Consider the following 16,367-nt stretch of genomic DNA (forward strand, 5'->3'; position numbering starts at 1 on the left):
CTTTGGGATTGGAATGAAAACTGACCTTTTCCAATCCTGTGGCCACTGCTGAGTTTTCCAAATGTGCTGGCATATTGAGTGCAGCACATTCACAGCATCGTCTTTCAGGATTTGAAATAGTTCAACTGGAATTCCATCACCTCCACTAGCTTTGTTTGTAGTGATGCTTTCTAAGGCCCACTTGACTTGCCATTCCAGGATGTCTGGCTCTAGGTCAGTGATCACACCATCGTGATTATCTGGGTTGTGACGATCTTTTTTGTACAGTTCTTCTGTGTATTCTTGCCACCTCTTCTTAATATCTTCTGCTTCCGTTAGGTCCATATCATTTCTGTCCTTTATCGTGCCCATCTTTGCATGAAATGTCCCCTTGGTATCTCTAATTTTCTTGAAGAGATCTCTAGTTACCCTGTAGCTAGATGTAAATTCGTAACAGCAGCCCATTATGTAATGACATGGTTCAGTGATGTTATGGGATGCACTTGCTTTATGAGTACTTCATTTTAACTTCAGAAGTACCCTTTAAAAGTCCTAAAGTGTCTGACAGGGAAACTGTTACAATTTTTAATTTTTTAATTGAACGTATATAATTTAGGGGCCTTCCCTGGTGGCTCAGCAGTAAAAGAATCTGTCTGCTAATGCAGGAGACATGGGTTTGATCCCTGGGTCAGGAAGCTCCCTTCGAGAAAGAAATGGCAACCTGCTCCAGTATGCTTGCCTGGAGAATTGAATCCCATGGAAAGAGGAGCCTGGTGGGCTTATAGTCCATGGGGTTGCAAAGAGTTGGACACAACTGAGTAACTAACACTTTCACTTTCAGGGATTATTGTGTATTAAAAAAATTAAGAATATTTTAGTTGTAGGAGTTTCCAAAAGATCTAAACAAACAAGTGAAAAAAAACAAGACTCTTCAATTGAATATAATTTAACATTTTCTGTGACCTCTTTCATTCACTTATAAGCACAGTTTTGTTTTGTTTTAATTGAAATATAATTTATATCTAGTGAAAGGTATGCATCTTAAGTGTTGGATGTGAGCAATTTTGATAAATTCTCTATGACTCATTTTACAGTCAAGTTAATGGAACATTGTTAGCATCTCAGGTTGGCGTGGTGTTGTACCTTTTCCTGGTCAGCGGCTCAGCTCTTTCCTGTTGTCCGGTGTTTAATATTATCTGAATGATAATTTCTGATCCTTTGTCATAAAATATTTGTTTAAGTAGATATGGTGATTTGAATATTTCCTTGGGTGACCAGTCCTTTGTACTGCTGTAAATTAACTGAGATTCATAAAAATGAATTTAGAAATCAGAAACTCCTCGAATAGAGGAGCCTGATAGGCTACAGTCCATAGGGTCACAGAGTTAGTGCATGCGCGTGCACACACACACACAGCTCATTTTATAGGTGAGGGAAATGACTTGAAATTTATTTTGTGTTTATAAGAAATTAGTGCTGAATGTAGGCTTATTGATTTCCATTTAATGTTTTTGATCCAAAGTGTTTTTCTTCATTTATATAACAAATACAACAAAATTATATTTTGTTTTCTTTGTAATAATGGACATTAAATATGTACTTTCTTGTTACGCACAGTTTGTAGAAAATATTATAGGTAAGTTAAGACAGGGGAAAGAATGTAAAGTAGGCTTTATTTACCTAAATTCTGCTTTTTCTTAGCAGTCCCTTTTGCCCATATAATTTTTAAAGGAACCAAGACTGGAAGAGAAGTAAAAATGGTGGGGACAGCTCAGGGAGACTTAGAGTTGAGGGTGTCAGTGTCATAATGAGTCCTTTGAACTTGTTTCCTCCCGTCTGAGTTTCAGAATCTCTCTAACTCTGTCCTGCTGTTCATAGGTATGCAGGCGCCTTGAGAGCTTCAGGAGAGATGGCGTCTGCACAGTATATTACTGCAGGTCAGTATCTATATATTCTACCAAAAGCGTTTACTGAATACTTGCCTTCAAAATCAAAGAAGGCAAGTTAGTTTTAAAAGTGTTCAGGAAGTATGTTTAAGGATTTAAACATATTTCAGATTGCAGTATTCAGGAGTTCAGTACAAGGCAACCAAGTATAGGCTTAAAGGGAGGAGCGTTGGGAGTGGTTACCTGATGTCCTGATAATGGCTCATTTGTAGCAGTTAAGCCTGTTTGATTCCTGGGCAGAAGTTATGTGTTCTCTGTACTGAATGAATATACACTGCTTTGTTAGGAAGGCAAAGGCTGTCAAGGATAGAGAGACTTAGAGCACCAGCCAGAAGTTGTTTTTTATAGCTAGTTATTGCATTATGAAGACTTTGGATGAATTATTTAAGATTTAAAAACAATTTTTTTTTCTTACTGGGGATCCAGCAATTGCAAAAGGAGTAGATATACTTAAAAATAATTAATACGCAGTTCTTTATTATTTGAGAATTAATTTACAGTAGCTTGTATTTATATTAACTATGTCACTATTTTACTAAGCAGGTATTTGCTTTGTTTTTAAGCCCTTAGAGATTTGTTTGACTCCATGGATAAAACTTCTTCTAGTATTCCACCAATTATTCTACTGCAATTTTTGCACATGGCTTTTCCACAGTTTGCAGAGAAGGGCGAACAAGGACAGTATCTTCAGCAGGTAATCAGGGCAAGGTTCTGTGGTTTTCATTTTGTACGTGTAAAACTTAGGTGTCCTACACTGACTTACTAAGCTCTATTTGGAAATACAAATGCCAGTCCCCTCTAGTTCACACCACCATTATCTCTTGCCTGGAGAGGTGCAGTAGTCCGGTATCTGACCGTCTTGCTTCTGCCCTCTGTGGTGCTTCTCTACATAGCCCCCAGAGTCCTTTAAATAATGTAAGATTATGTTGGTTCCCTTGTTTTCTGTCTCGGTCCTAAACAGTCTACTGCCTGCCTGCCTGCCCTTCTGAGCTTGTCATGTACCACTGTTCCCCTTGCAGTTCTCTCCAGATACACCGGCTTCCTTGCTATTTAAAAAAAGAACTCTCCACATATCCTCTTTCTGTAGGGCCTTTGCTGTTTTTCCTTTGGCCGTCAGATAGGGATGTGCCTTGCCTCCTCACCTCATTCAGGTCTCATGGGTCAAATGTCAAGGCATCAGAGAGGCTTTCCTTGACAGTCCTACTGAAATAGCACACTCCTCTTTCCCTAATCACTTCCTACTCCCATATTGCTTTTTTTTTCTTCATAGCCCTCTTTACTTGAATTTGTTCTATTTTGTTTATTTATGTTCCCCACTAGGACTTTTTTCTACTCTGTTGACTGCTATGTAGTCCTTGTATCTAGAATGGTGTTTAGCATAATGAGTTCACTAAACATCTCTTGAATGAATAAACAAACTATTCTGGAATGCTTCATTGTTTTGAAGGTCATAAAATATTTAATTTGGCTTAATATTTAAAACAAAACAACTTTCTTCCCCTTCCCTAAGGAAACAGTAATTATTTTGGAAGTACTTTGTAAATCAAACACTGTATCTACCAGGATTACTTACTGTGTCACTTTTTAAATTACAGGATGCTAATGAGTGTTGGGTACAAATGATGCGAGTATTACAGCAGAAATTGGAAGCTATAGAGGATGATACTGTTAAAGAGGTAATTGAAATATATTTGTGTAGGCTTTGAGTTTCACTCCATCCCACCCTAAAAGTCTTTTGAAATAAGTTCATCTTAATAGATAGACATGTCCTTGAATACTTGAGATAAATGAATCTGTAGTTGGAATTTGACAGCTTGCATTTGACGCTTGACTTCAGTGTACTATTTCCTGAATTTAATCTGTTGCGCTTACTGAGCATCTGTAGTTTTTTGGTAATATTTTTTGATCAGTAGAAAGGTTTTGCAGACAGGGATTACATTTAAAAAAAACTTAAATATGCGTTACTAAACTGGATTGTGTGCGAGGTGATGTACATTAATATCCGTGTGAAGTAAAATTGGAATTTTTATTTCATCTGAATTTTTGCAGACAGATTCTTCATCTGCATCAGCAGTGACACCTTCTAAAAAGAAAAGTTTAATTGATCAGTTCTTTGGAGTTGAATTTGAGACGACGTATCCTTATGAGCCAAGATTCATATGGACTGTAATCATAACTTATTGAGTATGAATTGGTATAAATAGTATTGTTGACTGGATGGTGGGTGGGATATGAAGGAAAATTCGTTAGAGGTTTTTATGGTTAAAAAATATGGAAATTAGGAATTTGAAAAAATACCCATTGGAGTGATCTTGAAGTTTAGATAAATGGACTCTTTAAGGACATTCATTATTTTTTCCTAAGAATATCTTCAACAGAATGCTTCATTAATTCACCTCATAGAGAATTAATTGTTAATTGTATGAAATGGGATATATCAGCAAAATTACATACATGAAATGGAAGCAATTAATAAAACATGAATTTAGGAGAGCAGCATTTTCTAGATCATGGGTAGATTTATCTTTGAGTTCTTAAGACCATTTTAAGACTATATAAATACCAAGTTATTTGCTGAGAGTTTATCCTTTTTCACACATTCATTAATCCATATTGTTGGTAAGTGAATGAGCATTTTTAAGTATTGAAATGAATCTCTGCTGGGAGACTAAAACGTTTTAAATACCAGTGAATGATGTTATTAATTTTAAAAGCATTGGGATAACTTATTTTGTTAGAGGTTATATAGCAAATTGAATGGCTGTTGGTATATTCCTTAACTTACTTTGCACAGCATGAAATGTACAGAATCTGAAGAAGAAGAAGTCACTAAAGGAAAGGAAAGTCAGCTTCAGCTTAGCTGTTTCATCAATCAAGAAGTCAAGTATCTTTTTACAGGACTTAAGTTGGTAAGGATAATTACAGTTTTCCACATGGTTTGTGGATTCTTTTACTTGCAAATATACCTACTTGCTAACTTTTATTTATAACCCCAACATCAATACTCATGGTTCTTTCATGGTCACCTGTAGACATGTGCAAGGTGGCAAAAATTCTGAGATGTGTGAGTCACACTGGCTCACCTGAGGTCCTCTGCCTTCTTGTTTCAGTGGAAACTAGTATGCTGCCTGCACTCATTTCAGTGCCATGTTTCTTGAATTTTTGCGCTTCTTGCAGGTGATCTTGCTGTGGGTAGTGGCCTTCTGGCATGCTGCTCAAGTGCCGTCTGGTGTTCTAAGCGCAGGAAGGTGGCGATGGCCTTAAGGAGAGAAAACGTTGGTTAGATCAGCTTCATTCAGGGTTGAGTTACAGTGTACTTGGCTGTGAGTTCAGTGTTACTGCGTCAGCAGTGTGTGTTAAGCTGTCATTACACAGCAGAAAGACTCATAAAACAAGGCTGTATATTGATGGGTTGACAAAAATGTTATGACCAGAGACTCGAAGGAGGCCTCGGGGGGCATTGTAATGAGGATATATTAATACTGGCGAGATAGACACTGGGATTGGCCCGTGCAGATGAGGGCCTGTAGACATTCTGCCATTGCACTAGGATTGCAGTCAAGGCCCTAGAATTTAAGTGACTTTATTGGTTTGTGGCAAAGCCAGATCTAAAACTTGATTTTCTCACTATTCAGTTAGTTCTGTCTCCCCACTGCCATGCTAAAAAACCCACCCTAGTGGGCACATTGATAAAATAGAACAATTTTGCTTGCCTGTCATTTATTTGATAGTTTGGGGGAATATGTACATCTCTCAATTTTTTTTTTTTAAACTTTGGCTGCACCGTGCAGTTTATGGGATCTTAGTTCTCCCACTAGGAATTGAACCCATGCCCCCTCGACAATGAAAGCTCAGAGTCCTAACCACTGGACCACCAGGGAATTCCTCAGTATTCCTAAGTATGTACATCTATTGAAGGATAGGCAGTGAATTGGGGCAAGTTTCATGGCATCAAAATGTTAATTGGAGAGTATGGGATAGAATATTTTGACAAGGACTTTCCAGGTTATTTTCTTAATAATTTTATAAAATTCAATGAAAGCTAAGTATACCTGGAATATCTTGATGATGGTGGATTGATGATAGTAATACATAGTTAACCTGATCAGTAAGCTCTAGTACATGGGGATGCAAAGAGTTGGACATAACTGAGCACTTTAAAAATTTTACAAAGTACCAGATACGCTTTCATATTTTCATGAGATGTTAACATTAATTGTCTTGGTATTTTTAGATGCTTTGTCATCATTGGTTTTATCCTTGAGTAATTTTGCTCCACATTTCTTTACCTCTTCATTGCTGAGTAAACTTGGTTAAATGTTAAAAACCTACTCCATAGTGATTCCTTTTGTAATGTGGGTAGTAATTTTTAAAAATCAAACCTGGAACAATTTTTATGCGCGTATAAGACGGTTCTTGCTGCTGATGCCGCTTAGTCACTCAGTTGTGTCTGACTCTTTGCAACCATATGGACTGTAGCCTGTGAGGCTTCCCTGTCCATGGGATTTTCCAGGCAAGCATATGGCAGCGGGTTGCCAGTTCCTATTCCAGGGGATCTTCCTGACCCAGGGATCAAATGTGAGTCTCTGGCGTCTCTGCATTGGCAGGTGGATTCGTTACCACTGCCACCAGCTGGGAAGCCCCCAACATGCTTACTGAACATAGACTGTATACCAAATAGTTGTCCAGGTTTTCTTCATGTGTTAACTCATGCAGTTCTGACACCAGCACCGCGGCAAAGTGCTGTCACTACCAGTACAGACGATGCCCAGAGGGAGCCCTGTGTGGCTCAGTGCCACCCAGGCTGCAAGGATGGAAAGGCGGACACTGGTTAGAAGATGCAGGGGCTGAAGGCTTCCCACATCTATTAGATGAACAGGTTTTCTGTGTTGTGACTTTCTCAAATTTAACAATAATTGATTGGTTCTGGAAGGTTTAGCTACATAAAACATAAAGAGCAAGAGTTATTTACATTCTCTTCCTTTTCCTCTAATACAGATATTCTGATGATCCGTAAATAGAAGAATACCATGAAAGGTTTCCTTATGTTGTATAAAACACAGTATAAACTCTCAGAATCTGACCATTTGGATCATAAATTAAAAGACTCAAATATGATTTACATTCTGAAGAGTTCATGCAAGTAAAGACAAATTATTTTTATGCCTTTTAAGAACTAAAGCATATCTGAAAGCCTTCTCACTTTGTCTTCATTCAGAGTATTTCTCAGGGGTATAAATCGGTTGACATACTATATGTTATCTCTTAAATAGTCCTGATTTTTCAAAGAGTTAAAGATATAATTCTGTATTGCAGAAGACATTTTTTTAATGTTTGGTCTTCTGTTCTTTTTTAGCGACTTCAGGAAGAAATCACCAAACAGTCTCCAACATTGCAAAGAAATGCTTTGTACATCAAATCTGTAAGTTTTAGAATCCAATTCCATTTAATCGAAAGGTTGCTGGTTAATTAATGTTACCCAGACTTTGTTTTTACCAAACTGAGGAATTAGAAACTTGTGTGGCGTTTGCATGTTACGGAATTTCTTTCCATTTTCTCTCCTCAGTCAAAGATCAGCCGGTTACCTGCTTACTTAACTATTCAGATGGTTCGATTTTTTTACAAAGAGAAGGAATCTGTGAATGCTAAAGTTCTTAAGGTTAGTAATAAATTTACTGTAATAATTATAATTTTTTGAAGGTAATTCCTTATTTACAATAGATTTCTTTATTCTTTTAGAACTCACTTCAAAATACTATACAGAAGTTATTAACATTAGATAAGTGGTTATTAATCAGGTATATTGGAATTGTCTGTTTTCCCTTTTCTTTTAACATACGCATGCCTCCCCCTCAGCCCTGTCCAAGCATCTGATTAAGGGGGGCCTCGGGTCTTATATTTTTCAAGAGTCCCAGGTAATTCTGATGGATGCACTCCTTTCCCCAGTAGTACCACTAAACCAGATCCTCAGTTGCAGCGATACCGGTAGGTTTGGGGACAGGAGTGGGCTAAGCGGCAATGTAACACACTGTAATCTGTGTGATTCCTTTCTTCCAGGTGAAGGGAAAGTGTTAAATTACTGGTGCCCAAAGAATAATCATTTGATGTCAGAGCCAGCCTTAGGATTTGTCCGTTTCATTGAGCTGTAGCTCTGCAGTGTATCCAGAGTCTCTGACCCTTTGGGAAGGGGTATATAATTCTAACCTCTTGAGCTGATTTCATTAATACATTTTCAGATATACTTAGGGTTGTACAAGCAGGTTAAATGTAGTTGAAGTAATCTGCTAGTTTAGTATTTCTGAAATGCTTCATTTGTTGTTTAAAATTTTGGTAGCTCCTCTGTAGTTAGTTTGATGGGTTAAAATGTTGACGGAAAAGTTGAAAAGAATTTTTGTCTTAAAATTAGGGCCAGATTGAAAATAAGCACTATAGTTTCAACTGCATGGGTCTCCACATGATTTTTATAGGTCTTATTTTCAGCTTTATTTGAATATGAAAGCAGTAATGTAAAAGTGTGGTAAATATTTTAAGTAATGACCTTTTTAATTCTGTTTGCACTTTTTATTTTTGGTTTGTATATAGGATGTGAAATTTCCTCTTATGTTGGATGTGTATGAACTATGTACACCAGAACTTCAAGAGAAAATGGTTTCTTTTCGATCAAAATTCAAGGATCTAGAGGATAAAAAAGTAAATCAGCAGCCAAAGACAGTAAGTTCTTATTGTTCATTTTCTGACCTTAACATGTTTATCTTTACTCTGTGTTCAGTATTCACTTTATATTGTTAATCTGTTAGTAGTAATGGGTGAATCTATATTTGGCATATATACAAATCCTACATGTATTGGTGAAGCCCTTCCAAGTTTTAGATATATTTTAGCATAAGGAAAAGGACTCTAGCTATGCTGAATGGGTCCTTTATGATAGAATGAACATAATATTTCCTTTTCCCCTAAAATCTGCAGCTTATATTCTTTTAAAATTTATTTCTTCAAAGCATTTCACATAACATCTTGCCTTGTAAAATTTAGTGTATTTTATTATTTTCCTTGTAAGACATGACGTTATCTCCATTTCTTAAAATGGATTGGTGTCACAGAATATTGCTTCCTTTATGCCCACTGTGACAGCTAAAGTTGTATCTTTTAATAAGTGCTAATGGTACGCCTGTAACTGTTAAAATTCTAACCTTAGCAACTTTATATTTAATAAATTGTATATTTTAAATTCAGAGAAGGCACAGCTGAATTACGTTTTCTTGAAAAGGAAAAAGATATTTCCTGGTAACTAGGAATATTTCCAGTGTGATATTACATACCAAATTTTAAAATTAAATTCTTCTGCAGGTTTTGTGTGTCTATTAAAAGGAATTTTTAAAATTAAACTTGAGATAATTGTAGAATCACATGCAGTTGTAAGAAATAATAGAGTTCCTCGTTTCTCCTAGTGGTAACAGCTTGCAAAACTATAATATAATGTCGTAGCTGGAATATTGACATTGATATGGTCTAGATGCAGTACGTTTTTCTTATCACAAAGATCTCTCTTGCTGCCCCTTTGTAGCCAAGTCCACTTTCCGCTACCCCCTTCATTCTTATCAGCAATGTCTGCCAATCTATTTTCTTTGAATTCTTGCCAGAATTTGGTAGTGTCACTATTATTTTAGCCATTTGTGTAGGTTTGCTTGATGTGGCCTGAAGGCTAATGATGTTGAGCACATCTTCATGTGTTTCTTTGGCATCTATGTGCCCTCTTTGATATTTCTTCATATTTTCTGTGTGTGTATGTGTTAGTCGCTCAGTTGTGTCCAACTCTTTGTGACCCTATGAACTGTAGCCCACCAGGCTCCTCTGTCCATGGAATTCTCCAGGCAAGAATACTGGAATGGGTTGCCAGTCCCTTCTCTAGGGGAATCTTCCTGACCCAGGGGTTGAACCCAGGTCTCCTGAATTGCAGGCAGATTCTTTATAATCTGAGCCACCAGGAAAGCCCCTTGTTTTTCTACTCACTTGCCATTTGGTCTTTTACTCTTGAATTTTGGGAGTTCTTTATATTCTAATACTAATCCTATGTCAGATACATGGTTTCTGAATATTTTCTCCCAGCCTGTAGCTTTGTCTTTTCATCCTATTAACAGGGTCTTTTGAAGAGGAACATTTTAAAAATTTTGTTATAGTTCAATCTGTTTTTTTCTTCAGTTACCCTTGCTTTTAGTTTTATATCTAAGAAACCATTACCTAGTCACAGGCCATGGAAGGTTATGTTTTCTTCTAAGGTTTTCATAGTTCCTCCATTTAGGCTTTTTGATTCATTCTGGGTTAATTTTTGTATGTGAGATGAGGTATGGGTCCAGATCCTATTGCATGTGAACATTCAGTTGTCCCAGCACTACTTGTTGAAGACTATTCTCTTCCCATTGAAAGGTCTTTGCACCCTTGTAGTGAATCAGTTGACTATAGATGTGAGTGTATTTCTGGACCCTCAGTTTTTTTCTGTTGGTATGTCTGTCCTTAGGCCAATACTGCAGTCTTTTTTTTTTTTTAATGATTTTATTTAGTTTTGACTGTGCTGTTTGTTGCTCCCTGGACCTTTCTTTAGTTGTGGCGAGTGGGAGCTGCTCTCCCGTCGTGGTGTCCGGGCTTCTCGTTGCAGTGGCTTCTTGCATTGCAGAGCACGTGGGCTCAGGAGTTGCAGCTCAAGGGCTCCGTAGTTACATTGAATGGACTTAGTTGCTTAGCGTCATGTGGGATCTTCCCAGACCAGAGATTGAACCCATGTGCCCTGCACTGCCAGGCGAATTCTTTACCACTGAGCCACCAGGGAAGCCCAGTACTACAGTCTTGATTACTGTGGTTTTGTAGTAAGGATTATAGCAAAGTATGAAACTTCCAACTTTGTTCTTCAAGATTGTTTTGACTTTTCTGAGTCCCTTTTATTTCCATACTTATTTTAGGATGAGCTTGTCCATTTCTTCAAAAACAACTGGAATTTTGATGGAGATTGCATTGAATCTGTAGATCGATTTGGGGAGTATTTCCATTTTAATAGTATTAAGCTTTAGAATCCATGAATTTACTATGCCTTTTGATTTATGTAAGTCATTAAGTTTTTCAACAGTCGAATAATTTTCAGTGTACATTTCTTGTACTTTAAATTTATTTATAGCTATTTTATTATTTTTGATGTCTTTGTAAATGGTATACTTTTTCTAATTTCATTTTTGCATTCATTATAATTGATTTTTGTATATTGGTCTTTACTTTGTTGAAACAGTTAATTCACTTTTTTTTTCCTCTTATTTTTTTGAGCGATTGTATAGAATTGATGTTGTCTCTTAAACGTTTGGTAGAATTGTCTTGGTCTGATAATCTTAGCCTGGAGAGTTCTTTTTCAGGAGTTTTTAAATTAAAAATTCAACTTTAGTTACGGGCTATACAAATAATTTATATCATATTTGGTTTGTGGAATTGTTCCATTTCATCTAGCTTGTCAGTTTTACATGTGTAGAGTTGTTCCTGTTATTCAGGTGTTTGCAGGGTGTATAGTGGTATCCTGTTACATTCCTGATATTGGTAATTTGTGTCTTTTTTTTCTTTTGTCAGTCTTCCTAGAGGATTGTTGTGTTTTTTTGCTCTTTTCAAAGAACTAGCATGTTGTTGTTGGTTTTTTTTCCTGTTTTTCTGCATCTAATTTGGTTGATTTCCACTTTTATTATTTCCTTTCTTCTTCTTGCTTTGGGTTTATTTTCCTTCTCTTTTCTAGGTCCTTAAGTTGTGGGAACTTGGATTTTTATTTCAGACTTCCTGTTTTCGAATATTAGTGGTGTAAATTTCCCTCCTGGCAGTGCTTTCAGATTGTGTCCTACAAATTGTTGTACTGCATTTCTATTTTCATTATGTTCCTTGTATTTTTAATAAATTTCCCTTGAGACTTCCCTTTGACCTTGGGTCATTCAGAAGTGTCGTGTCTAGTTTACATGTGTTTGGAAAATTTCCTGTTACTTTTTACCGATTCTGGTTTGAGTCCATTGTGAGAAAACACATGTGGGTGATTTAAATTCCTTTAAGTTGTTGGGGTTTGCTTTGTGGCTCAGGATGTGATCTTAGTTATCTATTCCCTGAGCACTTGAAAAGAACATATTTTACTGTTGTTGAGGGAAGTATTTTGTGGTGTTGATTAGATCCAGTTGGTTGATGGTGGTGTTGTATTTTCCTGTACCCTTGCTGCTTTCTGTCTAGTCCATCAGTTGTTGAGGAGTGGTGAAGTCTTCAAGTAAAATTGTGGATTTGTATGTTTCACCGTTCGGTTCTGTTAGCTTTGGCTTTTCACGTTTTCTAACTGTTATTTGGTGTGTACACACTTAGGGTGGCTGTCTTGGTGGAATGGTTCTTTTATTATGTAGTGTCCCTCTCTGTTCTTGGTAATTCTCTTTGTTCTCAAGTCTACTTTGTTTGACATTAATTTTTCCATTTCTTTCTGTTAGTATTTGCATGATACATCTTTTTCCATTCTTTTACTTTAAACTTGCCCATATTATATTTGAAGGTGATTTTCCTATATTTTGCCTTCTGTTCTGTTTTTTCTCTTTCCGTACTGTCAGTTATGTGAACATTTTTTAGAATTCTAATTTGGTTTACATATAATGTTTTTCTAATGTATTTCCTTGTGTAGCTTTTTTTGTAGTTGCTCTAGGCATTTAATAACTATATAAAGGAGTGGTAGACCTAATTGCCTTTTTGTTGTAAGATTCTTTGGCTCCTTGTCACTTTAGCTGGCACTGTCTTCATTATCATAGATTTTAAAGAACTTTGTGTCCATATGCCTAAATAAGTTGTTTGAATTTGTATTACACGCTGGAATGGGCTGAGGCAAGGGAGTTCCCACCAAAGATTCTTGTCTAAAGTTGTGAATCTTTTTAATTGCTGAATTAAATAGTTCATTTTGACTGAAGTGGCAGGTGGCCATGGCTTAGTAGATTTAATATAAGTTGCTGTAATTCTACTTCTGTTTTTGTGAGGCAGCTCTTTATCCTCACCTACATGGTTTGATAGTGTGGGCAAAGCAGCAGAATTGACTTTCTTTCTTTCTACCCTAGAACAGTGTTTGTCTGGACTCTCTTCACTGATGTGCTCTCGGTTTAGCGGTTTGTAGTTGGTCCTGTTATCAGGATCTGCTGCTATACCTATGAGATTGTATAATGTTCAAAAGCAGAACTTTGGGATTTACAGTTTTATGTTAACTGTTGTTGTCGTGTCCGACTGTTTGTGACCCCGTGGACCGCAGCGTGCCAAGCTTCCCTGTCCTGCACCATCTCCCAGAGCTTGCTCAAACCCATCCATTGAGTTCGTGAGGCTCTCCAACTGTCTCACCCTCTGTCATCCCCTTCTCCTTCTGCCTTCAATCTTTCCCAGCATCAGTGTCTTTTCTAATGGGTCAGCTCTTCAGATCAGGTGGCCAAAATATTGTTAATTATAGTTATATCATTTTAGCACTGTGTAAGGGAGATCATATTTTTCCTTTGTTTTGCCTTGGTGATTTGTATTATAGATAATAAATGTTTGTGGAGATATATACTTTAAGAGAATATAAATTTTAATTCCAGTACCATGAAAATTAAAAAAATTTTTTCCCCTCAGGGTGACAAAGACAGTAGTCCCCAAAAAGAAGTTAAGTATGAGCCCTTTTCTTTTGCTGATGGTGAGTGAAATCTTCATTTCAACTGAGTTTTACTGTGTGTAGGCTTTTTAAAAAAAAATTTACTGTCTTGCCACATAATCTCTTTCCAATACTAAGCTTAAAAAAAGTTGTGTTTCTTAAAGTATAATTTACCTTAATATGAGATAGTAAAAAAATCACTTTTCAGTAAATATGTTCTGTAAATGATAGCATACTTACCTCTCATGAAGCTTTAAGCGCACCATAGTCTCTTAACTGGATTTTAATAATAACGTAGTATTCTGTAGGCTAAACTTAAGTTGTTCTTCCTTGTCACGTAACTTGAGAAAGCACATATCTGTTCATATCTAATATTAGTGGATTTATGTCTTTCTTTAGACATTGGCTCCAATAATTGCGGATACTATGATTTACAAGCAGTGCTAACGCATCAGGGAAGGTCTAGCTCTTCAGGCCATTATGTATCATGGGTGAAAAGAAAACAAGGTAAAGATTCTGGTTTTTTTTTTCTCCAATTGTTGCATACTGTTTTGACAAGTTAAATTTTTTAGCACATTTATTCTGAAAACTTTTTGATCTCAGAACCTCTTTTACATTCTTTAATTATTGAGGATTCCAAAGAACTTTTCTTTATGAGAATTTTATCTTTAATATATTTACTAAAATAGAAAACCGAGAAATTCATTTTAGACTGACATTAATGACCGAGAAATTCATTTTAGACTGACATTAATGAAGTCATTACATATTAACATAATTTTTTTTACAGATTAGTTGTTTAAAAAATATATTATTTTTCACCCCGCTGGGTCTTTGTTGCTGTTCAGGCAGGCTTCTTGTTTGGTGGCTTCAGGCAGGCTTCTCGTTTGGTGGCTTCAGACAGGCTGTAGAGCACATGGGCATAGTTGCCCCACAGCACGTGGAATCTCCCCTAACTAGGGATCAAACCCATGCTCCCTGCATTGGCAGGCAGATTCGTAACCACTGGACCACCAGGGAAGTCCAAGTAACATTTTAAAAATAACAATCTTTTCCAAAACAGAAAAATATTTAATGGCGTTGATTTACATTTTTGTGAGTTTGTTAGGCTGAACAGGAGGCAGCTGGATTCTCCTGCTTCTGCATTCTGTCTGCTGCTGCTTTATCACACAGTGTGACCTCTGGAGAGTTCCAAAGCACTCTTCAGAGAATGGTGGGGGTGGGGAGGCAGATGCTTTAGAAATGTTATGAAAATAATTGTAATCTTCATGGAAACCCTCAAAAGATCTTGAACGTGTGTAGTCCTTGGACCACACTTTGAGAACTGTTGGTATGGCAGATGGAATACTACTGTGCCTAAAACTCCTCAATACCTTTTTTGGAATGGAACTCTGAAAAAATCGTCTATGAGATAAATTTTGTGTTTCTGTCTCACACTTTAGATGAATGGATCAAGTTTGATGACGATAAGGTCAGCATTGTGACACCAGAGGATATCTTACGACTTTCCGGTGGTGGAGACTGGCACATAGCTTATGTTCTACTCTACGGGCCTCGCAGAGTGGAAATAATGGAAGAGGAAAGTGAACAGTAATCTTCATTTTAGCTATTTATGCTTAGGTGTGAAATAAATGTTATTTGTTGATCATTTCTATAACCCAGAGCTTTGGAGGAAGATGTTTAGGTGGTTTTATGTGTTTCCCCTCATGTGGAACAAGAGAGGGCAGAAGCAGACCACTCTGTGTTATCAACCTAAGAAATTACAGAAAAGAGAAAATTGCCTTTGGACTGTGCTGCCCTGTGTAAAGGTGGCCAGGAAGAACTTTTTAAAAAGCTTATTGCTTGGATTAATTTTTAAAAATTATGAGTTGAAATGCCTTTCAACCATTATTACCTTCTGTGATAATTTTTCTCCCTGTCTTTTTCAGCCCAAGATTCAGCAATCAGATGTTTATTGCACACCTATTACTCTATTATTTGTTGTTCTTGCATGGTTCAAACCACCAGTGATTCAGTAGCTGCCCATCCTTTGCCTTATCTAACACAAATGTTGCCAGGAAGGTGGAAAGGAAGTAAGTTTGATCTCATTGTGTAACTCAGTGCTGCGTCCCCACCCCCATGGAAACATGGGTACAATCAAGTATTTGTCCAGCCTGACTGTTGCTGGCTTTTCATGACTTTAAAATAAATTGTGATCAAATAATAGTACATTTGATTATACATTTGTTACTGTGTCTCTGATGTACTATGGTTTGTACATTGAACTTTGCTATGGTTTTGTAGTAATGAACCTTAAAATGTTGACAAGCTCCAGTTGCTTATTTTTAGAAAATGAGGATATTTAATAAAAAAAGAAAAAAGAGGGACTAACAGCTTTTGACCTCAAGTCTTTTGTCTGTTGGAGCTTGGCTGAAGTTCAGATATGTTTAATACTATTATAGTTTCTGCAGATGGTTAATTATGCTCTAAAGCATCTATCTGAAAATAGTATCTTCTTCACCTGCTAGCCTAATACTGTTTAAAAAGAAACACAAAGTTGTGATTGGATAACGAATGCAACCATGTTTATCAGATCTGTTCTTTGGCTCAGTTGGGTGTTTGTTTCTATTCTGTCAACTCCCAACTTCATGTCTATCTCAAAATTTAATACCAGTGATTTTCAGGAGAAATATCAAGAGTATGAGATACTGCAGTATATGGTAGATTTTAATACCCTCTAATAAATTCATTTTTGTTTTATTGTGAGTGAAAGGATAGGATATCAGCTAACTGTCTTATATTCTGAG

General features: G+C 36.7%; 1 protein-coding gene across 3 annotated transcripts in view; it reads left to right on the plus strand.

Annotated features, from left to right (window-relative positions):
• The window catches only part of USP14 (ubiquitin specific peptidase 14), a 43,523-nt gene extending 28,285 nt beyond the window's left edge, over nt 1-15,238 (plus strand). For all 3 annotated transcript variants that reach the window (XM_055559438.1, XM_055559437.1, XM_055559439.1), the window contains exons 6-16: nt 1,858-1,916; nt 2,489-2,619; nt 3,521-3,601; nt 3,975-4,060; nt 4,720-4,834; nt 7,282-7,347; nt 7,492-7,584; nt 8,508-8,636; nt 13,563-13,623; nt 13,981-14,088; nt 15,024-15,238. In XM_055559438.1, the coding sequence (XP_055415413.1) occupies nt 1,858-1,916; nt 2,489-2,619; nt 3,521-3,601; nt 3,975-4,060; nt 4,720-4,834; nt 7,282-7,347; nt 7,492-7,584; nt 8,508-8,636; nt 13,563-13,623; nt 13,981-14,088; nt 15,024-15,175 (1,081 nt within the window). In that variant the 3' untranslated portion in view covers nt 15,176-15,238. The remainder of the gene's footprint in view (nt 1-1,857; nt 1,917-2,488; nt 2,620-3,520; nt 3,602-3,974; nt 4,061-4,719; nt 4,835-7,281; nt 7,348-7,491; nt 7,585-8,507; nt 8,637-13,562; nt 13,624-13,980; nt 14,089-15,023) is intronic.
• Nucleotides 15,239-16,367: the final 1,129 nt, after the last annotated feature.

This window comes from Bubalus kerabau, chromosome 21 (genome assembly GCF_029407905.1).
Source record: "Bubalus kerabau isolate K-KA32 ecotype Philippines breed swamp buffalo chromosome 21, PCC_UOA_SB_1v2, whole genome shotgun sequence".
NCBI lineage: Eukaryota > Metazoa > Chordata > Mammalia > Artiodactyla > Bovidae > Bubalus > Bubalus kerabau.